General features: G+C 38.7%; 1 protein-coding gene across 2 annotated transcripts in view; it reads left to right on the top strand.

The window, feature by feature from the left end:
* Positions 1-25,206, top strand: part of Kynu (kynureninase) — a 134,619-nt gene that overhangs the window by 51,301 nt on the left and 58,112 nt on the right. For both annotated transcript variants that reach the window (XM_048425848.3, XM_048425849.3), the window contains exons 7-8: positions 1,120-1,194; positions 3,788-3,934. In XM_048425848.3, the coding sequence (XP_048281805.3) occupies positions 1,120-1,194; positions 3,788-3,934 (222 nt within the window). The remainder of the gene's footprint in view (positions 1-1,119; positions 1,195-3,787; positions 3,935-25,206) is intronic.

Consider the following 25,206-nt stretch of genomic DNA (forward strand, 5'->3'; position numbering starts at 1 on the left):
TGTTTTATTTCATAAAATCAAATCAATACAAACTCCACTGCTTAACTCTTTAGCAATGTTGAATTGTCATATGAACTTGCATTTGCATCTCTTTTGTCATAGTATGCTAGCAACACTTATTGATTTTTTTCCATGAAAAAAATATTAAAGGTCAAGTTGGTGTGGGGAGATGGTTAAGTCTGTAAAGAGATTGCTGCACAGGCAAAAGGACCTAAATTGGTATATTTAACACTCATAAAAAAAAGCTGAATATGGCTGTGTGTGCCTGTCGTCCCAGAGCAGAGACAAGAGAGACAGGAGGAAGTCTGAGGCTTGCTGGATAGCCTGTCTATCTTGTCAATAACTTCCAGTTTTAATGAGAGACCCTGCCTCAAAAAAACAAGGTAGAGAATGACCAATGGTCCTTTTACGTGCATGTGAACACCCACAGGAAAATATACATATAAATATAGCCCAACACAGAGAAAAGGTTAAAGGATTTTTGTAGCTCACTTAAAAAATAATGGTTCTTCCAGATTTATACACAGACGAAACCTTTTCATTTAGATTTAAAGAAACTTCACTTCAATCTTTTTGTTATTCTATTATACTACACCTTGTAATTTTAAAGCATTTAATCTATTATGCCAATAAATGGTTATTTTGGGGAAAAAAAAGGTTAAGACCTTGCTACCTTGAAGAGAATACCAGCTCCTCTTAGTTGTTTGGCCTTGTTCGTATCTTATTTTCTCCCTGAAGTTTCCATGTGATCTGTCCTTACTACTTGACTCTACCTATGGTGAGCTGCTAGTGTATCCTCACTCAAGCCCAGGGCTTCAAACTCCTCTCCCAGTTGTGATTTGCACTACCTGAATTTCACTGTAGTATTTCCTTATATCTAACATCTACTCTGCACTTTTGATCACCTTTAGTATATGATGCTACAACAAATGCCCCAATTCCTGCCCCCTTACATTAGGAAGAAACCCTCTTATGTAGCCATTCACTTTATCTTTGACATGTGGTTTAATAGAATGATATGATTTCATTGTTATTTTATTATTTGTTTTAGAGGAGCTGTGTTAATGGACTGCTATGCTTTGGACTTAAATTAATGAATACAATTGCTTTCTTTTTCAGTACGCTATTGAGTCACAGATTCAACTGCATGGACTTGATGTCGAGAAAAGTATGAGAATGATAAAGCCAAGAAAGGTATCTGAGAAAGAAATAAATGTCCATTATTTTTTTACTTAGTGTCCATTGATTTCCCTCCATTTTTCTCAGACATTTATTATCTTCAAGGCTTTGATATAACTTCCAAGAAAGCATAAGAGTCCTCTGTATTTGTTACTATTAGCCCCTTTTGTTTAAAGTAAAAAGTAAATGGGAAGTATATTTATTTTCATTTTCAAGAGCTGGATACATGGCAAGAAATTTTTCTTCTAATACCAATGAAGTCGATAGTGGTCAAGCAAGTGAGAAAGGGATGTCAAATTGGGTGTGCCCCTTTAAACTTCAAATATAGTTGCTGGTGGATCTCATTATAATCAAAGACTAGAAGTCACTGTGAAATTGTATGGAGACTGTCTCTCGTGTTCTTTTGCAAAGTATTAGGTTTTTTTTCTTATACATAAGATACAGTAAGTTTTCTAAAGCCAGTAAGTTGGAGAGTTTGGGAACCAGTGTGTATAGTAACCAACATGCAGCATTAATGATGTAAGAGATTCTTACATCTGTAAGACATATCTGTTTCTACATGTTATATAAGTGGGTAATTTCCTGCATAAATGAATATAGTCCCCAAGAACCAAGATTCAGGGTTACACATGACCAGCATTTTATTTTCTGGGACTGTTCTAACCAGGTAGGTACATGAACGGACAGCTTCAAATCAACACGAATGAGAGATTTGTCTCAAGGAAACCTTGATTTATTTGATTCCTGGTGACCCTTTAGACAGATGAATTCCACATTAGTTTCTGTTGTAAGTCACCATGTTGGGCTGCCATATGTCATAAGCTGCCTTTTTGAGGTGACTTCTACCATGGCCCTAGTCACAGTAGTGGGTTCATACATTCTAGGGTAAGAACATGAAGATTATAAGTGTTAGGTAGGAGGAACAGAGATAAGAAATAATCACAGAGACATAGGATAGTATCAGGAACAAATACTAAATGCTGAATTCTAGGGTTCTGAGCCCTGGGTTCTGAGTCCTGAGTCTGCCAGCTTTTTATTTTCCACACACTTTCATACCAAAAACGATAGGAGAGGGGGAGGAAGACAAAATTCTGCTTTAACATGATACAAAGGACAACTAGAAAAGTTACTTGCTTCATTGCTTTGAGACAACAAGTCATTAATTGATGAGAAAAGCATTCTGTTGTTTAGGCAGTACACCCACCCTAGACCAAGTATGCTGAAGGCAACCACTTCCTAGATCAAACCTCCTAATTCAGAAGGAGCAGAAGTATGCTTGATTTCTCTGACCTTTGGTCAGGGTGAACTGGATCTAACTGTATGGGCAATCTTAATGTCCAAAAGACCAAGTAACCACACCCTAGGTCACGGTGCATAGCGAGAGTTTTTGTCAACAACTTTGAGCAAGCTCAAACTCTCTGACTTTCAGACAAAGTGGAATAGGCTCACAATTTTGGGCTTCCACAAGTTTCCAAAACATTCTCTTTAGTCGGTTTTTCAAAATTGTTCTCAAACTGTTTTAGAAGTTTAAAAGAGTTCGATGTTGCTAGTTCCTTAAGTATAATTTTTATAATTACTAAAATATACATATATATGTATATAAATATATAGTGTAGTTCTAATAAAACAGAGATTTCAATATCAATGTTTTTACTATTTGGTAAACAAGCCCTAGGACTCTTCTAATAAAAACTGCACAGAGACACACATACACACAGACACACACAGACATACTTACACATACGCATGCACACACGCACACACTTACTTGTCCATACAAGTCTTCTAACATGGAACTTTTGCCAATAGCAAGAAATTTGAAAACTTACATAGAAGGATAATAAAGGATTATTTAAAATGACTTTCTCCATGATATTAAGGCAATTAAGTATGCACTAGCCTAAAATTTTGTCATGGTTTGGTACAAGAGAAGATTTGTGGAGAGTTAGATATACCTCAAACTTGCTCACCCCTAAGCAGATGCTTCACGCTTCTCTGATTTCTTACAGCTCCAGTTACCTTTGCAGGACTGAATCTCACGTCACTGACAATTTTCAATCATTAGTTGTGGTGAGGAGGTTAGAGAAACTTTGTCCTCGATAATTTGTTTTCTTCATGTTTGCCTTTATCTTTACATTAGCTTGGAAAAGATTAGATTTTAAAGTAATTGAAACGTCAATTGGGCCAAACCCAGCTGAAAGATGCCTACAGGAGTTTTCAGGAGGGTGGGGGAAGTACCACTGACTTGCTGAGTGCAATATGAATCTCCAGCTTTGCCATAGGACATTTCATGGGACTTCGTGCTTTTTTTACTGGATAAAGATGGCTGGAAAACAACTCACAGGTTTGTAAATAGTGAAGCATTGAAAACTGATGTACAAAGGAGCTAACAGGGCTGTGCAGAGTGGCTCTTAAATAAAACCTCTTTAGCGTTTCATTTTTTATTTCTCTGTAGCCAAATGTATCCTAGTGCTGCTCTCTTGCCAGACTTCTGAAGATCGTTGGCATGGGACACCTTTCATTGCTTTATGTAAAAAAGACATTCGTGGATGTGGCGTGCCATGCTCATGACTGTCATACTGTGTAACTTGCACTGAATTTGGCGTAGGGGGAAGAGACCTTGAGGATGGAGGACATACTGCAAGTCATCGAGGAGGAAGGAGACTCAATTGCAGTGATCCTGTTCAGCGGTGTGCATTTCTACACTGGACAGCTCTTCAACATGCCTGCCATTACAAAAGCTGGACAAGCAAAGGTAGATCTCTCTTCTTTCCTTGTCACCCCCTGGGGGGGGCCCTCTGCTCGAGAGTGGCCCACCTGCATTATCTTATGTATGTTTTAAATTAGTCTAAGAATCCTTTTCTTTACTAAGAAGATATAAATTTTAGATATTCTTCCTACTATTGTTATGATTATTGTATTTCAAGTCCTGTTTGCATGGCATCAAGGATAAAACATTATTCAAAATAATATTATCTTCATGAGGGCTTCTAGGGTCCAGAATGAGCATATTTTCCATACATGATGTGACTTTTCAGACTTCCAAAGGGGTCTTCAGGATATTCAAGGACTGTTAAAAGTCCCACGTCCACACATTGTCTTACTGTAACTTGTTCTAAATGTAAACCAGCTCTCAGTTAAAGCTAGGTACTTCTTGATAGGGAAATGGGGGCTCTATTAATATCTCATGTATCAGTAGGATGAGTTTTACTCAATTGACTTTAAAGATGACATTTTATTTGGCTAATAATCTTTTAGCTTTATAACACTGTCTATAGCAAAGGTGTTTATTACTCCTGTATACTGTTAATTCAAAATTAAGTTATTTGTATTTGTGTATCATGTCTTTGTGTATGTAAGTAAGTGATTTAAGGATTCTTTTATTAATTTTGGCCTATAAGAAAGAAATCAACTGGGAGAAAAATTCAATAGTCATAAGTCATATTTAAAATCCTAAGTAGCTTTTCTGTTTGATTATGCAGTCAAGCCTTGTATTAAAAAAGGTGACAATTGAATTTTATTCTAAACATTAATAAGTTATGGGATTACTATATATGTGCGATCCAGCTAATATATGCAGTTATTGAGGCTAATGAATGGAACTAATGAAAAGAAATTTAGTAGCGTTTTCAGTGGTCTCTAGGAATTTCCAACCAGGACTTCCAGCTGATTTGATGGATGGTTGTGAAAGTGGTGCATTGCAGAAGATATAAAGATAATGCCTTCTTAATTTAGATATTAAATCTTAAGCACCAGAATAAAGGGAGGCCAATAAAACTTGTGTTTTAAAGTGTTCTGCAAGTAATCAGCAGCCATGCTCCCTTCCTAGGCAAGCATGTCTCGTTAACCTTCATAGAAATGAGGCCAGGGACAGAGAAGGATCATGTGCTTGACAATTAGACAGTCCCGTTTGCAGTTACTGGCTGGGTCATGGCCGTGGTATATGATTCCCAGAAATTTACTTGACTTCTCTGGGCAGCATCTACCTCGTGTACTCAGAGTTAAGAACATAGTGTCTGAAGGATGTCATGGTTGCCTCATGTTCTGCTGTTAAGCAGTGGTCCCTCCCCACTTCTACTCTCTACATTGAATATAAAATTATGGGAATGTCTCAGATGTGGGCTTTACTTCCCATTAAAGATTTAAATTAGGGAGTTAAAGAGATGGCTTCATGATTAAGAACATTTGCTGCTATTGCACAAGATCAAGTTTTTGTTCCCAGCATCCATGTCACCGCTTAAACCATTTGCATCTCCAATCCCGGGCATCTAATGCCTTCGTTTAGCCTCCAAGCCACCGGGCACACTTGAAGCTCAAATACATACATACAGGAAAATACTCAAATGTTTAGCCTCTGAGTCATCAGGTGTACTTGAAGCACATATACACACATACAGGCAAAATGCTCATATATTCAAAAATACAGATCAAATAGGAGACTCTTAAAAATAAATGTGTTTATTAGATTTTTCTATTCAATTCTTGTGAAGGGATTTAGTTGCTGAAACCAGTTTCTAACTGTGCCACAGGCTTTCATTCATTTAACATATCTATTGAGTCAAATTCTCATGGTACAGTCAATCAAACAAATGAAGGGAAAAATGAGCAGTTCCAATCTAAATGGCATGATGCCATGGGAATGAACGAGTGATATGACTGACTTAGATTTACCCACTATCAAATTTATTTTAACAAATGTTTACCCTCTTGCTATATAATTGCTTTTCTTCTCAACTGGAGTTGAAAAATTAGGCTAATTTAAAATTAGACTTATGTAACTCTCCCGTGTGGTCTGTGAATATAAAGCTGAAGAAAAAGACAGGGAGAAAATTAAAGGTGTCAATCAAGAAATAAATTGACAGTTGTAAGGGGGAAGGGGACTTAAAATTATCACTGTTAAGACTGAAGAAATGAGGCAAAAGAGAGGGAAGTTTCTGGAAATTGAGCATGATAACAGCCAAAAATGACAATGAATAGAGCAATGAAAATCAATGAGTCGGTTACGAAGTACAATCTTCAAAATCTTGAAGTAAAATTTCCAAAGTTTGTAGTAAGTAGATACGCAAACTTTTAAAAAATAGTTTAAAAATGTGCATATCCCAACAACATCACAAATCATAAGTAGCTGGAGTTATTTTATATCATGAAATTAATTTAAAAATCATCGTATAGCTCTCCAGATCTTTTTAAGCAACCATACTGTTGAGATATTAAGGCTGTACTTTTCTTGTCATTTCTAGGAGACATTTTCTCTCAGTAGATTTACTGGTCCTCCTGTTCTTATGGTCATTTACACTTTTATACGCAGTGTTCCCTGAACCTTGAGTGTAAGAATTGTGTTGGGGCAGTCGGTGCTAGGCACCCTATGCTTACTTGTACTCTGCTTTTCAATAGGCACGCTAAAATTGAAGGATAAAATTGTAAGGGACCCAACTGTAGACAAAGAACAATAGGCAACTAAAAACTGCTGAGAGCAGGAGAAACATATTTTCTTAAGGATAAATCTTCCAGTTGATTATACCAAGGGGTCAGCCCTGAAATCATATGCATAAAAAATAACACTGAACAAACTGATGCCGTGTTTATAGATTTATGGGTGTGTGTATATGTATATATATATATGTGTGTGTATGTGTGTGTGTGTGTGTGCACATGCTCAAACACACACACACACACACACACACACACACACACACACATGTGCACACTAATCCCATTCAGAAGGGAGAAACCCTTGTACCTTAATTACTATCCAATGCCCCATTCTTAATGCCACCAATATTTAACAACTAGGTATTATTTAACAAGTTGATATTATTTAACAATGTGTGACTGGGGAGGGATGCACCAATATTTAGAGGATAGACCTTCCCATACCAAATTCTGCCAATTTTACAAATATAAGCTACTTTCTCCAATTTGAGACTTTGAATTTTGTGCAAATATAGACATGTTGTACCTGGCTTGTTTCTAGGTTGTGATACTGATTCATCCATGCTGTGTTTAGCAACAGTCTTTCTTTATTATATCTCCATTTCACTGTAACATTAACTTTTATTCTTTCTTTTTATTTTTTTCTTTTTATTCTTTCTTTTATTCTTCCCTTTATTCTTTCTTTTTTCTTTCTTTCCTTCTTTCTTCCTGATGCTTGAGATGAAGCACCCTTTTCTCCTGAATGCTGAAATTACAATCATGTACCACCATGCCGAGGCTTCTGATCTTGCCATTTTTTTTTCAAGAGGAACTTCAAAATAATTGATTTTTCCATTTAATTATTTTAAAGTGAGAAAAGAATTGCCTGCATCCGGTATTTTCTGGGAGCCTGGCTGAGTGCTCCGCTCTGTGCCACATTGACCTTGGGAAGATATTTAAGATATCGTGAATGATAATGTGCATAGTACTCTTAGAGTTTTGAAATTACATTAGTTATTTGTTTTTCATCTCCTGTGTATTAGTTATTTGTTTTTTATTCTTCTCTAGTGTATTACATCCCAACTGCAGTTTCCCCTACTTCCCCTCCCCCAGTCTCTCTCTATCCTCCAGCTCCATCCCTCCCCACCATCTACCCTCAGAAAAGAACAGGTCTCCTAGCAACATCAACCAAACTTGGAACAACATGCTAAAATAAGACCAGGCACATACCATCATAGCAAGGCTGGATGATGTAACCCAGTAGGAAAAAAAAGGGGTCTTACAAGCAGGCAAGAGTCAGAGACTGTCCCTGTTCCAACTTTTAGAATTTTAACCAATCACTTTTGAATTCTACTTTCTCACTGTCTGCCTTTTCTTATGTAGTCCTCAGTCAAATATTAAGATTTCCAGGTATAATGAGCAGAATACCAATGAAAATCAGCCCAAACACAGAACTCCCTTTGGCCAACTATAGAACCACAGTGGCCTGAGGCTGCATGGAAAAGCACCGTTGAGTCAGAGTGACAGATCCGGAGTCCTCTGACTTTCCACAACACAGTCCTAACATGGTTGTCCCAGACCCATTTCATTTCAAGGCCGCAAGAAGGAAGAATGGAAGACAGACCAGGTTCAGCTGTCTCCTGTGTCCGTTTTATATGAATACTAAATCTTTCCCCACAAAGCCCAGCAGATTCCTGCTCAGGACTCAGTGCCTCCGAACTGACAGCCGAGAGGGACATGGATGAAGAAAGAGTTTGCTTCTTTAGTCCTATAGTAAGAAGACAGTGCTGCAGAGTGAGTTTGGAATTGCCAACCCACAGCAGGTCCTAATCACATCTGCAGATGGCACAATGCTTTCTAACATGCTGCCTTTGTTTCGGAGCTGGAACTCTTTCACTGTCTAGTCTTCTTCCCCCTCTACTACCCTCCCTCGTCACATTTCACAACCATTGAAAACAGTTCAAAAGAAACTAATAAGAAAGAAATGCACACTGTCACAAATGATAACTCTTAGTTTAGTTTCAATGAGAAATAGATAACTCAGCCTGATAGTGGATGCATATAATTCCAACACTGTCGAGGCTGAGGCATGAGAATTGAAAGTTCTCGGTTAGTGAGAGTGACCTAGGAGCTGACCATTTCAATACCAGACAGGCAAACAAAGAGGACAATCAAATGGGCAAAACAGAATGGTTAAAAGTTCACTGGGAATTATTTTCTTTTTTTTTTTTTTAGTAAATTATAAAAGTTTCCATTTCCGCCCCCCTCCCAACACCCTCCCACTCCCCCCACTCCCCCCCTCCTTCCCCTCCATCCCCCAGGGCAGTCAGGGTTTCCTGCCCTGTGGGAAGCTCCAGCTCCCTCCCCCTCCCTCCAGGTCCAGGAAGGCGAGCATCCAAACAGACTGGATCCCCAAAATCCAGCAAATGCAGAGGAAACAGGTCCCAGTGTCATAGTCAATGGCTTTTCAGAAAGACCCCGGGCCAGCCACAGTCAGAGAATCCGGCCAAATTCCGAGAATCTGGCTAGATCACGTCCTCCTCAGTCCCAGTCCGACTGGCCCTGGTAAACTCTCATCAGATCCGTTCCCTTGTATCAGTGGGTGATAGCATCCCTCGCAGTACTGATTTCGTCTTTCATGTTCCTCCTCCTTCTGCTCCCCCTCCGGACCTCGGGGGGCTCAATCCTGTGCTCCAATGTGGGCCTCCGACTGCATAGCCGTCCTTCGCCAGACGAAGGATCTATGGTGATAAGCAAAATATACATCAGTATGGTCATGGGCCACGGCCGATTCAGGCACCCTCTCCTCTGTCCAGAGAGCAATCTGGGGGATTTCTCCTTGGACCTGGGATCCCATATATAATCAAGTCTCCTGTAAACCCTAAAATGGCTCCCTTAGTTGAAATATATTGATCCCTGATCCCATATTCATCCTACCTCCCTCCCCCCCCATCCCCGGCCACCAAGCTTTCCCCGTTCCTCCCCTACTCCCTTCTCTCTAGCCATCTCCCCCTCCATCGACCCTCCCACCCCCCCATGCACCCGAGGTTACCTGGGACTCTTGTCTATTTCCTACCTCCTGGTGGATAGCTAAATAATCTTCATCAGGTTCATCTTCTTATTTAGCTTCTCTAGGATCACGAATAATAGGCTCAAAGACCTTTAATTATGGTTAGAATCCACTTATGAGTGAATACATACCGTGTTCCTCTTTTTGGGTCTGGCTTACCTCACTCAGTAAAGCGTTTTCTATTTCCATCCATTTGCATGCAAAATTCAAGATGTCATTGTTTTTTACCGCCGAGTAAAACTCTAATGTATATATGTTCCACACCTTTTTTAACCATTCTTCTATTGAGGGGCACCTAGGTTGTTTCCATGTTCTGGCTATTACAAATAGTGCAGCTATGAACATAGTTGAACAAATGCTTTTGTAGTATGTTAGGGAATCTTTAGGGTATATTCCCAAGAGTGGTATTGCTGGGTCCTGAGGGAGGTTGACTCCCAGTTTCCTGAGAAACCGCCACACTGATTTCCACAGTGGCTGCACGAGTTTGCATTCCCACCAACAATGGATGAGTGTTCCCCTCACCCCACATCCTCTCCAGCATAGGCTATCGTTGGTGTTTTTGACTTTAGCTATTCTGACAGGTGTAAGATGGTATCTCAAAGTGGTTTTGATTTGCATTTCCCTGATCGCTAAGGAGGTTGAGCATGACCTTAAGTGTCTTCTGGCCATTCGAAGTTCATCTGTTGTGAATTCTCTGTTAAGTTCAGTACCCCATTTTTTAATTGGGTTAATTAGAGTTTTAGTGCCTAGTTTCTTGAGTTCTTTGTATATTTTGGAGATCAGACCTTTGTCTGATGAGGGGTTGGTGAAGATCTTCTCCCAGTCAGAAGGCAGCCTTTTTGTCCTACTGACAGTGTCCTTTGCTTTACAGAAGCTTCCCAGTTTCAGTAGATCCCATTTATTCATTGTTTCTCTTATTGTCTGTGCTGCTGGGGTCCTACTTAGGAAGAGGCCTCCTGTGCCTAAATCTTGTAGACTACTTCCCACTTTCTCTTCTATCAGGTTCAAAGTGGACGGATTAATGTTGATGTCTTTAATCCATTTGGACTTGATTTTTGTGCATGGTGATAGATATGGATCTACTTTCATTTTTTTACAGGTTGACATCCAGTTATGCCAGCACCATTTGTTAAAGATGCTTTCCTTCTTCCATTGTATACCTTTAGCTCCCTTGTCGAAAATTAGGTGTTCATAAGTTTGTGGGTTAATATCTGGGTCTTCTATTTGATTCCATAGGTCGACTTCTCTGTTCTTATGCCAATACCAAGCTGTTTTCAATACTGTAGCTCTATAATAGAGTTTGAAGTCAGGGATGGTAATGCCTCCAGAAGTTCTTTTATTGTATAAGATTGTTTTGGCTATCCTGGGTTTTTTGTTTTGCCATATAAACTTGATTATTGTTCTCTCAACTTCTGTGAAGAAGTTTGATGGGATTTTGATGGGGATTGCATTGAATCTATAGATTGCTTTTGGTAGAATTGCCATTTTTACTATGTTGATTCTCCCAATCCAAGAGCAGGGGAGGTCTTTCCATTTTCTGGTATCCTCCTCAATTTCTTTCTTCAAGGACTTAAAGTTCTTGTCAAATAAGTCTTTCACTTCCTTGGTTAGAGTAACCCCAAGATATTTTATGCCTTTGTGGCTATCATGAAAGGTGATGCTTCTCTGATTTCCCTCTCTGCTTCTTTATCCTTTGTGTATAGGAGGGCCACTGATTTTTTGGAGTTGATCTTGTATCCTGCCACGTTACTAAAGGTGTTTATCAGCTGTAGGAGTTCTTTGGTAGAGTTTTTGGGGTCACTTATGTACACTATCATATCGTCAGCAAATAACGAAAGTTTAACTTCATCCTTTCCAATTCGAATCCCCGTGATCCCCTTATGTTGTCTTATTGCTATTGCTAGAACTTCAAGCACTATATTGAAGAGGTATGGAGAGAGTGGACAGCCTTGTCGCGTTCCTGATTTTAGTGGAAAGGCTTTGAGTTTCTCTCCATTCAGTTTGATGTTAGCTGTCGGCTTGCTGTATATTGCTTTTATTATATTTAGATATGATCCTTGTATCCCCAGTCTCTCCAACACCTTTATCATAAATGGGTGTTGAATTTTGTCAAATGCTTTTTCAGCATCTAGTGAGATGATCATATGGTTTTTTTCTTTCAGTTTATTTATATGATGGATTACATTGGTAGATTTGCATATGTTGAACCAGCCCTGCATCTCTGGAATGAAGCCGACTTGATCATAATGGATAATTTTTCTAATGTGCTCTTGGATTCGGTTTGCCAGTATTTTATTGAGAATTTTCGCGTCGATGTTCATGAGTGAGATTGGCCTGTAATTCTCTTTCTTGGTTGTGTCTTTGTGTGGTTTTGGTATTAGGGTAACTGTAGCTTCATAAAAGGAGTTAGGCAGTGACTCTTCTGTTTCTATATTGTGGAATACGTTAAGGAGTATAGGTATTAGCTCTTCCTGGAAGTTCTGGTAGAATTCTGCATTGAAACCATCTGGTCCTGGGCTTTTTTTGGTAGGGAGATTTTTGATAACAGCTTCTAACTCTTCGCAACTAACAGGTCTATTTAGATTGTTCACCGGTTCTTGGTTCAACTTTGGTATATGGTATTTATCTAAAAAAATGTCCATTTCTTTTACATTTTCCAACTTTGTGACATATAAACTTTCATAGTAAGATCTAATGATTCTCTGAATTTCCTCTGTGTCTGTGGTCATGTCCCCCTTTTCATTTCTGATCTTATTAATTTGCATGTTCTCTCTCTGCCGTTTGATTAACTTGGATAGGGGTTTGTCAATCTTGTTGATTTTCTCCAAGAACCAGCTTTTTGATTCATTGATTCTTTGGATTGTTTTCTCTGTTTCTATTTTGTTGATTTCAGCCCTCAGTTTGATTATTTCCAGTCTTCTAGACCTCCTGGGTGAATCAGCTTCTTTTTTTTCTAGATCTTTCAAGTGTGCTGTTAAGTCTCCAATGTGTGCTTTCTCCGCTTTCTTTAATTGGGCACTTAGTGCTATGAACTTTCCTCTTAGCACTGCTTTCATAGTGTCCCATAGGTTTGAGTATGTTGTGTCTTTGTTTTCATTAAATTCAAGGAAGAGATTAATTTCTTTCTTTATTTCTTCCTTGACCCAGGGGTGATTTAGTAGTTGACTGTTCAGTTTCCATGAGTTTGTTGGCTTCCTGGGGGGAGCATTGTTGTTGAATTCTAATTTTAGTCCATGGTGATCTGACAAGACACAGGTAGTTACTAATATTTTTTTGTATCTGTGGAAGTTTGCTTTGTTACCGAGTATGTGGTCAATTTTCGAGAAGGTTCCATGAGCTGCAGAGAAAAAGGTATATTCTTTCCTATTTGGGTGGAGTGTTCTATAGATGTCTGTTAAGTCCATTTGATTCAATACCTCCAATAGGTCTCTCAATTCTCTGTTTGGTTTCTGTCTGATTGACCTGTCCATTGGTGAGAGAGGAGTGTTGAAGTCTCCTACTATTAGTGTGTGTGGTTTGATGACCGCCTTGAGTTCTAGAAGAGTTTCTTTTACATATGTGGGTGCCTTTATATTAGGAGCATAGATATTCAGAATTGAGACTTCCTCCTGATGAATTGTTCCAGTTATTAGTATAAAATGTCCATCTCCATTTCTTCTGATTGATTTTAGTTTGAAGTCGATTTTGTTAGATATTAGAATGGCCACACCCACTTGTTTCTTAGGTCCATTTGCTTGGAAAACCTTTTCGCAACCCTTTACTCTGAGCATGTGTCTATCTTTGTGGTTGAGGTGTGTTTCTTGTAAACAGCAGAATGTTGGATCCTGTTTTCGTATCCAATCTCTAAGTCTGTGCCTCTTTATAGGTGAATTGAGTCCATTGATATTAAGTGATATTAATGACCAGTGGTTGTTGACTCCGGTCATTTTTTTTTTTTTTTTTAGGTAGTAGAGTGTATGTGTTTTTCTTCTTTGATTTGTGCTTGTGAATGGTCGCTAGATGTTCGAGTTATTGTATATCGTGTTGGGAATGTTGGATTCCTTCGGTAGTGATTTTCCTTCTAATATTCTCTGTAAGGCTGGATTAGTAGCTACGTATTGTTTAAATTTGTTTTTATCCTGGAATATTTTGTTTTCTCCGTTGATAGTGAACAATAGCTTGGCTGGGTATAGTAGTCTGGGTTTGCATCCATGGTCTCTTAGTTTCTGCACTACCTCTATCCAGGATCTTCTGGCTTTCATGGTTTCCATAGAGAAATCCGGTGTAAGCCTGATAGGTTTACCTTTATAAGTTACTTGACCTTTTTCCTTTGCAGCTCTTAAAATTTTTTCTTTAATATTTATGTTTTGTGTTTTGATTATTATATGGCGCGGGGATGTTTTTTTCTGATCCAATCTATTCGGTGTTCTGTATGCTTCTTGAACCTTCATAGGAATATCATTCTTTAGGTTGGGAAAGTTTTCTTCTATAATTTTGTTGAATATATTTTCTGGGCCTTCGATCTGCAGTTCTTCTCCTTCTTCAATCCCTATTATTCTTAGATTTGGTTTTTTTATTGTGTCCCAGATTTCCTGAATGTTTTGTGAAGAGAATTTGTTGGATTTGCCGTTTTCTCTGACCAGAGCATTTATTTTCTCTATGGTATCTTCAGAATCTGAGATTCGTTCTTCTATCTCTTGTATTCTATTGGTTATGCTTGATTCTGTAGTCTCCGCTCATTTACCTAGGTTTTCCATATCCAGCCGGTTCTCGTTTTGTGTTTTCTTCATTGCCTCCATTTCAGTTTTCAATTCTTGGACTGTTTCCTTTACTTGTTTGATTGTTTTTTCTTGGTTTCTCAGGGTATCACTCACGGATTTACTTATTTCTTCAAACTTTTTGTTATATTTCTCATCCATTTCTATACTCATTTCTTCAAACTTTTTGTTATACTTCTCGACCAGTTCCTTAAGGGAGTTATTCATATCCTGTTTAAGGGGACTCTATTGCTTTCATAATGGCACTTTTTTCCACTTCATCTGGGTTAGAGTGTTCAAATCCTTCTGTTGTAGGGTCATTGGGATCTGATATTTTCATGTTGTTTTTCAGATTGTTGGAGGAGGTCTTGTCTTGGCGTCTGCCCATCTCTTCGATCAAATGCTCTCTATTGGAACTTCTGGTATCGGGTCAGGTTCCCTTGTTGGGCAGGGAGTTCACTGATAGAATGCCTACCTTTCCCCAAGCAGGGTATTGAAGCACAGGCACTGCCTCTTTCCGGGATGCCCCTACAGAGCAGGCCCAGTGTGCAAGGCAGCTGAACTGGGGAAATTTTATGGGCTCAGTGGGAGGGGAGAAATATAGAAATTTGTACCTGGATGGAAGCTGGGATGGCAGGTGGGAGAGCCTAGCAGGGTGGAAACAGCACTGCAGGCTGACATGGGAGTCTATGGGGTCGGGGAGAGTCCTAGCTCCCCCTCGCCGGGCCCCTGTCGCGGGCCTGAATCAACTCACCACTCCGAAGGCCCTCTGGATGGAAGCTGGGATGGCTGGCGGGGAAGCTAGCAGGGTGGAGCCAGCAGAGCAGGCTGACCTGGGAGTCTATGGGGTCGGGGAGAGTCCTAGCTCCCCCTCGCCGGGCCCCTGCCGCGGGCCCGAATCAACTCACCACTCCGAAGGCCCTCTGGATGGAAGCTGGGATGGCTGGCGGGGAAGCTAGCAGGGTGGAGCCAGCAGAGCAGGCTGACCTGGGAGTCTATGGGGTCGGGGAGAGTTCTAACTCCCCCTCGCCGGGCCCCTGTCGCGGGCCCGAATCACCTCACCACTCCGAAGGCCCTCTGGATCTGGGAATTATTTTCTAGGCAAAACTTTCTGCATGTTAATTAGGCAGACCAGCTCCTCTTTAATAAAGCCAGAACCATAGGCCCTCCCTTTTCAGAACAACCAGTGTTTATTTCTTGTTCATGTCACCCAGAGGTCAACCTTCTGGCCAGGCAGAGATTGATTTCCAGGATTTAGGATGGGACCCTTTGGCTTTCCTACCCTATAGCTTTGGTGTGTCCAGTCCATGGAGGAGGATAATGGGTGTGGCATTATCTCAAATGCCTTACCTTCAAGTGGCAAGATTCCCTCCTCATGTAATCCACGCACAGTCTGTGCATTGGCTGAGACATGAAGTTTACTTGTATCTGAGAAGTATTGTTTGCTGTGCTACCTTGGACTCGAGGCCCTCCCATACTGATGAGGTCGGACATGTCTTTTGGGATGTAGAGTAGAATGTGAACTCGTGATTTCAGTAGTTCAGGCTGATAAGAGGGCAGAAGCACTTGTTGTGCAGTTCTGAAGACCTGACCTTTATTCCCAGAGCTCTCATACGGGCTGACCTCTGAGTGCAACATATGTACCGTGGCATGTGCACCTACACTAACATTGTGCATTAAAGACATACAATGGCAAAGAAAAATGCTAAACAATTGTATTAGTTGTATGATTTATATACTATACAATTGTGTATTAATTATATATTTTATATTAATATACTACTAAGTGGCTAGTATAACATATTTCATGTTGGTTGGTAGTATGAAAATTATATTTTTGCTTAATTTAACTGATGTAATGCGCTTATCAGTATAATTTATTTCACCTACTTAGCAAATTAAGATTATAGTTATGTTTACTTCATAAGCCAACTCTAGGAAGAACTAAGAGAAATGATAACTGAAAATATTTAATATTTATAATATGGCAAGTACTCAATAAATGTTTGTAAGTTTTCAACATCCCAATAAAACAAATATATATTGGAATATACAGCTATTCTATAACTAGTAACTAGTGAACAAATGAGACTTCCATATAAAAAAATGAAAGAGAATTTGTGATGGGAAAGTGAATATTTCTGCATCTGAGTGCACATTAAAGCAGAATAATAGAGACAGCTTCTTAAGCGTGGAAGAGGCTATACTGACGTTTCAAAAGTTAAATGATGGGCTACTATGCCATTTAATACTTTGATCCTTAAAAATCTCAGTATAAACACCTCATGCTCTCTGTTCCCAACCAAATATCTTACACCACACAAAACATCTGGTTCCTGGAACATAGTGAGTGCCCAATTATTGCCCACTGAAGGAGTAGATGAAGTGAGTGCCCAGTCATTGCCCACTGAAGGAGTAGATGAAGTACATTCCCATTCAGTGTCCACTGAAGGAGTAGATGAAGTGAGTGTCCAATCATTGCCCACTGAAGGAGTAGATGAATAAATGAGTTGCTTTAGTCCCTCATCTCTTTTGCACATTACCGTAACACACAGATATGGGTGCTCATGTATTTGCTCTCTTGTAACATACTAAAACTATAATGCAGATGGTGAATTAAAAAAAACTCAGGGAGACACCTCTTTATCATGTAGCAGTTTTTATTTTTGTATGTGAATTTGTGTCAGGCCCAACCATAAGGCCTTTCAATTACTAATAAATATTAATAGCAATTATAGTCCATTCATGGTTAATTAAGTTGAATTAATTCCGAGCTATGCATGGCAATGTATACATGTAGTCATAGTAACCATTTGAGAGGTGAAGCAGAAGAGTCATTTGAGTCCAAGATCTTTGGACCAGTCTGGGCAACATAAGACGATCCTATTTCTTTAAATCAACACAGAGTGATGGGAGGGACAGGGAGAGGGATGGGGACAGGGAGTGGGAGCAGGGAAGGAGGCAGGGATGAAGAGAGAGGAGATGGAATGGGGGCATGGCTCACTGGGTAACAGTACTAGCTGAGTAAACTAAGGATCTGAGTTCAAATCCCCAGCGCCAATGTAAAAAATGGGCGTGGCTACAGTGCTCCTATCACCCAATCACTGAGAGGAAGAGACAGGTAGATTTCTGGGGCTCTCTAGGCATCTATCCTAGCTGGAAAAATGACAAGCCTGGGTTCAGTGAGCAACCTTGTCTCTTGGAAACAAGGTGCAGTTGATAAAGTAGGACACACAGTCACTGCTTATGTACATTGGTACATACAATAAACACACACACACACACACATGTACATGCACGCAATTGATTCTGAATACTGAATGATAAAGAAAACTAATAAATATCTAATTGGTAAAATCGACTAGTAAAATGTCAGAGATAGCAAAGCAACATCCACATGTGAAAGATCACCAGAACCATTCATTTATCTGCCACATAAATCCCAGTTTTTCTAAAGGTTTCAATGCCTGTGAGGGTGCAAACAAATGATTGCCTAAGCTTTTAACAGAAACCTTAGCTATAATGCTTGAAGTCAACTCCCAGGAACTGTTAGAGTATAATATCAATAATGCTTATGTAGGGCATTCAAGACTTTCAGTCAGCTTGAATGCATTAATAGTAAACTAATTTACTGATAATGCATTGGTGTCTCATTAAGAAAAAATAATCAAAGCAGTTTCCCTTGTGTCTTCTAATCAGAGGAGAACCCAGGTTTGAATTCTCCATTTGCTCTCTTTATGTCTTCTGTCCTGTTTGTCAGATGAATATGAGTCTGGGCCTCTCTGAAAGCTGTCTTGTGAATGTGTCCATCCCTGTGTCTATGTCTGTCTGTCTGAGTGTGTCTCTCCCTATGAAAGGACTTTTCTCTCTCTTTTATGGAACACCACAGCAGGCATTATACAGGAGAAAGGATGGGATACTTTAAAGAAATCTTTAACAGAGTTTTAGAAAGAATTAAGTCACTGACTTCAGTTCACCCCAACTGATCCAGATTAAAAAAAAATACTATTACAAATAACACTGTTTATGCAGCAACATCTGTAGTTTGCTTACAACATTTATTATGGATATTCATTTTATAAGGATACTTTCAGTCTTCATTTGTTGTTTTCTGCAAACGATTATCAAAACACATGTATTAAACATATAAGCATTTTTGGGGGGTCCGGAGCATGGAAGAACACATAACTTGAGATTACAGCTAGGTATTAGTTTAGGCTGTAAATGTTGGGTACATGGGAAATCCAAGGCAAGTAAGGTTGGCTGTTACATTTTTCTCTCAAAAGAGTGTTGAACCAGCAGGGCAAATATGTAAGATAGCATTCTTAAGTCTTGACCTCGAGGTGTATTATTAATTCTGGCTGTAAGGTACAACAAAAGCATCTGTCTCTTAGAATATAAGATACATTTTCCTCATAATGCCATATGGTGTTCATTAAATGAGATGGTATTTTTTAATCCACCTATGCATCATACACATGATATATTTATATTATTACATTGTATGTGTATATATTATATTTTATGAATTAACATGATGTCTGTGCACTTTTTTGTAGCCCAGTCAGGCCTACATGATCCTCCTTCCACAGTCCCTTGAACTTTGATGATACAATCATGTGTTTATCTACCTGAGGATGCATGAAATTCTTATTTACAAAAATTAACCTTTTACATAGAGATTTAATATTATAATTTTATTGAACCATCTTTACTATAAATACAAATTGTAAGCTGGAGTTCACTTGAGAGGATCCTACCATCAGCATATAAACAAATTTTGTCACTGTACTCTCTATAGTAAAGTGGCATATATTCATCTTTTACTCATCAGTAAATACTTTTATAGTATATTAGTATATTACAAAAAATGCAAACAAAGAACACCTAAATAGTTCTGTGTGCCAGAGTGACCTTCTTAAAGAATATGAGATTAAGCAAGTTCTAGTAAAATGCACAGATATATCCAGGTAAGACCTTCTCTGTCAGCGCTGAATATCTGATAAGGACTATTCTCAGAAATGTAAAGTATTAATAGGTTTATGAAGAAGCAAATGTTTCAGTATAATCTAATTTAAGAACTTAAGGAAGGAAAGAATAAGACACTGTATGAAGATAACCGGGTCAGAAGCAGACTCTTCCAACACATATGAACTTCATGGAGACCCATACAAAACACTGCAGAGATTTGGATATTTAGAGAGGCAAATCTATTTTAACTTTTAAAAGAAACTTCCTACCTGCAAAGGTGAAAGTGGACTGAAATGGAATGAGAACTGGCCAAATGAAAAAGCATAGCATTATCTTTGTAAAAATGTAAAGACTATCGTTGTGGTGTACTTCAGTGTGATTTTGACCTTTTGAGAACTTTTTATCTTCATTCCTTCAGTTATCATAAAAATGAGTTTTAAATAATCATTATAGGTCATTTCTACACAGAATTCCTGAAGTATTATATAGACTTGATTCTATCAAGGGAATCCGAGGAAAAGAAAATGGAAATGTATGTTTGTGTATATATGTGCATGTGTGTGTATATGCATGTTTTAGGTAATAAAAATACTGCCCCCAAATAATTGATAGCAGAGTATTAGTCTTTGTTTTAGTAAAGAGAGAAGTAATATTTAAACTGACTATGCCATTAGACCTGGTCTTTGGAATGGCAGAGGATTGTTGCACTACACATAGAATCCTTCCATTTAAATCTAGAAATTATTTAGTCAAAATAAATTGGTGAGAATCAGACCACAGGAATCTAAAATGATAGAGTTGTTTCTAAGCAATCTCTATCAGGTGTTTTATTTAAGACTTGATTAAGTGGACCATACAAGATAAAAATAATTTATTCCCAGGGGAAGAGTATTCTAGACTCCAGATGTTGTTTTAGGATTATAGATCTGGGAAAAACAAACCTCCTAGTTGTCAATCAGGATTTGCGATATTGCAGCCATTCCCATCAAAGGCGCAAGGGAAAGCTAATTTTCTAATATCAAGCCTCATTTACCTGCTAATTCCAGGACCACCTGAAGGAGATGTTGTAGTCAGAGGGGTTATTTTTTCAGATATTGCCAATTATATAATTAGTTACCGAAGGTTTTTCCTCTATCTCTCCATTTTTCTGATCTCTTAACTAATCAAGGAAGACTGCTTTGTCTTTATTATGATGAAAAATAAAGGAATTCCAACATGAAATATATACACTAATTTGTTTACTACTAAACAATAAAGAAAGACTGTGGAATTCTAGGAGTTCCTGGTTTTAAGAAAAGCAAAATGAAATGCAGAAGTCACCCATGTTATTTTCCCTTCCAATTTCTTTTTGTCAGGTGAGTTATTAAAGGAAACAAGTATTGTACTGTCACCTTCAAAGTTAGTTGAGTTAGAGAATGTTTATTTACCCACAGAGAGTCTACCTAAGGGAAGCGGATGATCAAAGCAGAGAACAATCAAATTGTCAATAAGAAATCTCTTTCATTCTTTTGGTTTCTTTTAGCATCTTTTAGAGATTTACATATTTATTTTTGTATTAGTATCTTTCCTACATGTAAGCATGTGCACCACATGGGTACTTAGTGTCCACACAGTTCAGAACCAGGTTTTGTATCTTTTGGAACTGGAGTTCCAGATGTTTAGCTCCCCCCTTCCATGGGTGCTAGACACCAAACCCACGCCCTCTTCAAAAACAGCCAGTGTTCTTAACCACTAAATGACCTTTCCAGAATCTACTTTGATATTTCTAAGACAGGGTCTCGACATGCAGCTATCCAATAAATCTGTAACCTTCCTGCTTCAAGAGGAGCCCTGGAAATTCACGCATGCAGCACCAGGTGCCACTTGAAAAACTGGCTGTGATGGGACAAACATAAGAGAGGTCTCTTCAAGGCTTATTGTGTAGAATGGAACATCATCATTTTTAGTGCATAATTGAAAATAGAAAAAAGAAGAGTTGGTTGGGATTTTATTACTAAAATTGGCACAGAAATCACTCAAAATTGTCAAGAAAGGAGACTCTTTCTTGATTTCCCATCAAGTTGGAGTTCTCCCCAGATAGTGTCACCATTGTATGTAAAAGAAAAATTTTTTTTCAAGCTCTGACAGAATCTTTACAGGTGAATAGTCTCTATTTTCATTTCTAGAGTAGACCCCTAGCTACTCAACAGGCAAACGCCTGTTCTAGACATGCTGCCTCGATTCCATGAGTAAACAGAGTGTGTTTTAGAATTTTAAGTGCATATCATCAATTACAATGCATGTTTTCTATAAAAAAAACTACTATGTATAAATGTCTCAGGAAAAACTATAAGTTGTTCCTGCCTTGTAATAACTCAAAGGCGAGCCTACAGCTTTGTGCTGTCCTTGGTGCTGAAGATGAGTCACAGCTGATCTTTATTATATTCATGCCTACTCTATGACATTTTTACAAGGGGGAACAGGAATATTTACCCTAGGCCCAACTCATATGTTACTTGCCTGACTTGAAGACAGAAGTCCTCAACCTGTGGGTTCCGAACTCTTCAGCGGCCTTAAGACCACTAGAAAGCATTACTATTCATAATAGTAGCAAAATTACAGTTTAAAAGGAGCAATGGAATAATTTTATGGTGGAGGTCACTACAACATGAGGAACAGCATGCGGAAGGTTGAGAGCCTTTTCTTTAGGGATCCTAAGTGTGAAATCCTTAGCTTTCGTCATGAAAGTTTTGCACTTCTGTGTCAGGAATTTATCATCCTGCAGTATTTCCAGAGCATGATAGAAACATATCACTGGTTTCCTTTAGCTCTGCCTTACAATTAATTACACACTTACTTTAACTCTCAGGTCTAGAAAGCTTACCAATAACTGATACTAAAAACCGCACAAGCTTCAGCTTGTGCCTTGAACAGAGTGATTTGTCATTAAATACACGATATGTCTGTGAACAGATTTTCAGTGTGTTATCAACAAAAGTGTTGGTTAAGCAAGTTGATGGATCACAAACACTGTTTGAAGAGCAGAATTTAAATATGATCGCTTTCTGGAAAACCATTTATAGTGGCTAGTTACTATTAGGTATTATCTCACCAATAAGTCTCTCTGCCGACACAAATCATCCCAATCAGACCAAATCAAACCAAATTAAAAGATATCCAGATTTAATTGGACATCTATGTTCTCAGATGGTCTCAGCAAAACACAAGGGTGAGGAAGAGGAAAACCGACATGACCACCAGAGAGAAAGAGGGGAAGACAACGTGTTTATTTTCTTGGGGGCAGTTTAAGTAGCCTGTAGAAGGGGTCTTGACCTTCCCTGGGGAGAGGTCATTGTCTGGCTGGCTTTCTTGACCTTCCTTGGAGAGGGGGTCACCATTTGGCAGGTATCCTTGACCCTCCTCGGGGAGGGGGTCACCGTTTGTTGGACTTTCTTGACCCTCCCTAGGGAGGTGAAGTTTGAACTGAGGCAGCTCCCAGGGGAGAGGGCTTGAAATGAAGTTTTCTGCCCAGTAACCCAAAGATGAATGCCAGGGGACTGGGATGAGGCCCCCAGCTAAATAGTTATTCTAAAACTCTGGATGCTTTGGTTAATTATGAGATCCTTTTCAAAATCTTCTCTATTTGTCATCATTCTTAGGCTGTGCAGGGTGTTCCATTAGGTCATTTAAAATTCAATGAGCTAAATTAAGCACGAAAAATAACCTTAAGCTATTTTTCCACTTAAGATATCTGAAATAAATCAAACAAACTCATTTGTTTTAGTAAGATCTTTGTCAGACAGGCCTAAGATGGTGCAAAATTATGGTGCCACTAAATCCATTATATTTTCCTGGTTTCAAACATATGAGATTAAATAAGGAAAAAAGCTCAACGGAAATGTAGCCGTTGGTAGAGTGCTTGTCTTGAATGCATGTGTCTGAAGATTGTATGCCCAGCACTAAAGAAGGTTGGGGAGATCATTAATTTGTGGAGTATAAGTGACAGAAATTGTGAGAGAGAAGTTTCCCACTGAAAATTATAGTGTGTTTCAGAGCATCTGAATTAATTTGCTTTTCCTGTCTCCCCAGTCCTTCGCTCTTACTCTCCAAACAGCATTTATTTTTGCCTTATTTCTTCAAAATAGACACATTAAATTTCATTAAATCATGCTAGAAAGATGGCCCTCTTCTTTTTTCCATTCATTTTCATTTTCAGATGTGCCAGGCTCATCGTATGCTGGGAATTGAATCCAGGGTCTCATGCTACCTAAGTGCTTTATTACTGAGATAGTTTAGTCTCAGTGTTGACTTTTTAACAATAGAACTAAAAATATAACTATTTCTGGGGAATGTTGCATTCTATTCATGGGACTAGAATATCCAAAGCCACTTCTGAAAACCTACTATGATTCAGGTGCTTGCTGTCTAGTTCAGTGCTTTAGATTTCCCAGAAAACACATTAGTGACTTTTCAGCGTGGCTTAAATGACAAAACTGATTCTGTAAAAGCACTTGCCCTGCCTTTTTAAGCAAGGAAGTCTGAGCATGTTTAAAAATCAAAGTAAAAATGAGTAACTATCATTTTCTTTTCACTTCCTTCCTTGAATTTTATATTAGATTCAGTTTTCAAGGATAGGAAATGGTGATTATTCCAGGTAAGGGACTGATCAATGCCAGAATTCAGAAGTCATCTCTCAGGCACTCAGAACCACAACTCCAAGGCATGTAGAAATATCTCAACTCATGGTTCCTCCACTTCTTCTGGTGGGTATCCCATGCAGCTGCTCTTCTAACAATGGCTCCCAATGGAGGCCTACCTATCCCATGCACCTGCTTCTCTTTAGCACTTTATGTGGTGTCTGAAAGAGTTCCTTCTAATTAAAAGGCTGTGCAAGCCTGTATAGGACTGGATGAGATCTACATAACCCTGGGCAGATTTGCAGCAGGAAGTCCCTGAACACTTCACTGGATCTGGGGTGCACAGCACTCTCGAAAAACTTGGTTCTTTCATCTGTATAATGACCACTCACTTTTGTGGGGATTGGCTTTAAAAGAGAAAATAGAGAGAAGACCAAATGGGGAAACTCCACTCTCTTTTAAAAACTCAGGCAGGGTGCACAGATGTAGAAACATTGACTTCTGACTATTGAGTACTGACGAAGGAATGAACCAGTATACTACTCATCTCATGAAATCAACCCAGACTCACATCACAAAATTTACACTTATGTGTGCTCTAATTTGTTTAAAATTTGGCCGATATTTTGGATGAGGGTCTTCACTCTCAATCCAGAAGTTCTTCCTGTTTTTTTGTCTCTCTCCTCACAGTTAAAGAACACAGCCATGGTACTAATTCATACTTATCAGTTTACACAAAGGAGTTGCTGACTCTGTTAAATCCACTTCCAGAAAACATAAACTTAAAAAGATAATTTATATTACATCCATGTTCATGTAAAAGAGATCTTGCTATAAACGAAATAGTAGCATCTAGAAGGCTCCAAAGCCTGTGATAGCCTGACCACCCTCCACAGCTCAGTAAAGTTTCCTTATTCACATTTGCTGTTCTAGGGATTTCATCCAAAAGCAAGCCTCTTTCTCACCATCATTTTGCCCCCTTACTATATTTTGACAGCCTGACGCTTTTTTTCAATGGGGCATTTTTTTTCATGGTGGCTACCATCATAAAATATCTCACTTTTCAAAATAATCTATATCATGGTATACTATAGTGTATATGAAAGCAGCTTAATTCTAATGAAATACTCACAGTGTGTTGCTTTCATTTGCAAAAGTCAACTAGCTGGTGAGGATTTCCACTTTCATGTTTATACGTATCCTTCAACACAGAGTATAAAAA

Source organism: Myodes glareolus, chromosome 21 (genome assembly GCF_982192425.1).
Source record: "Myodes glareolus chromosome 21, mMyoGla1.1, whole genome shotgun sequence".
Classification (NCBI taxonomy): Eukaryota; Metazoa; Chordata; class Mammalia; order Rodentia; family Cricetidae; genus Myodes; species Myodes glareolus.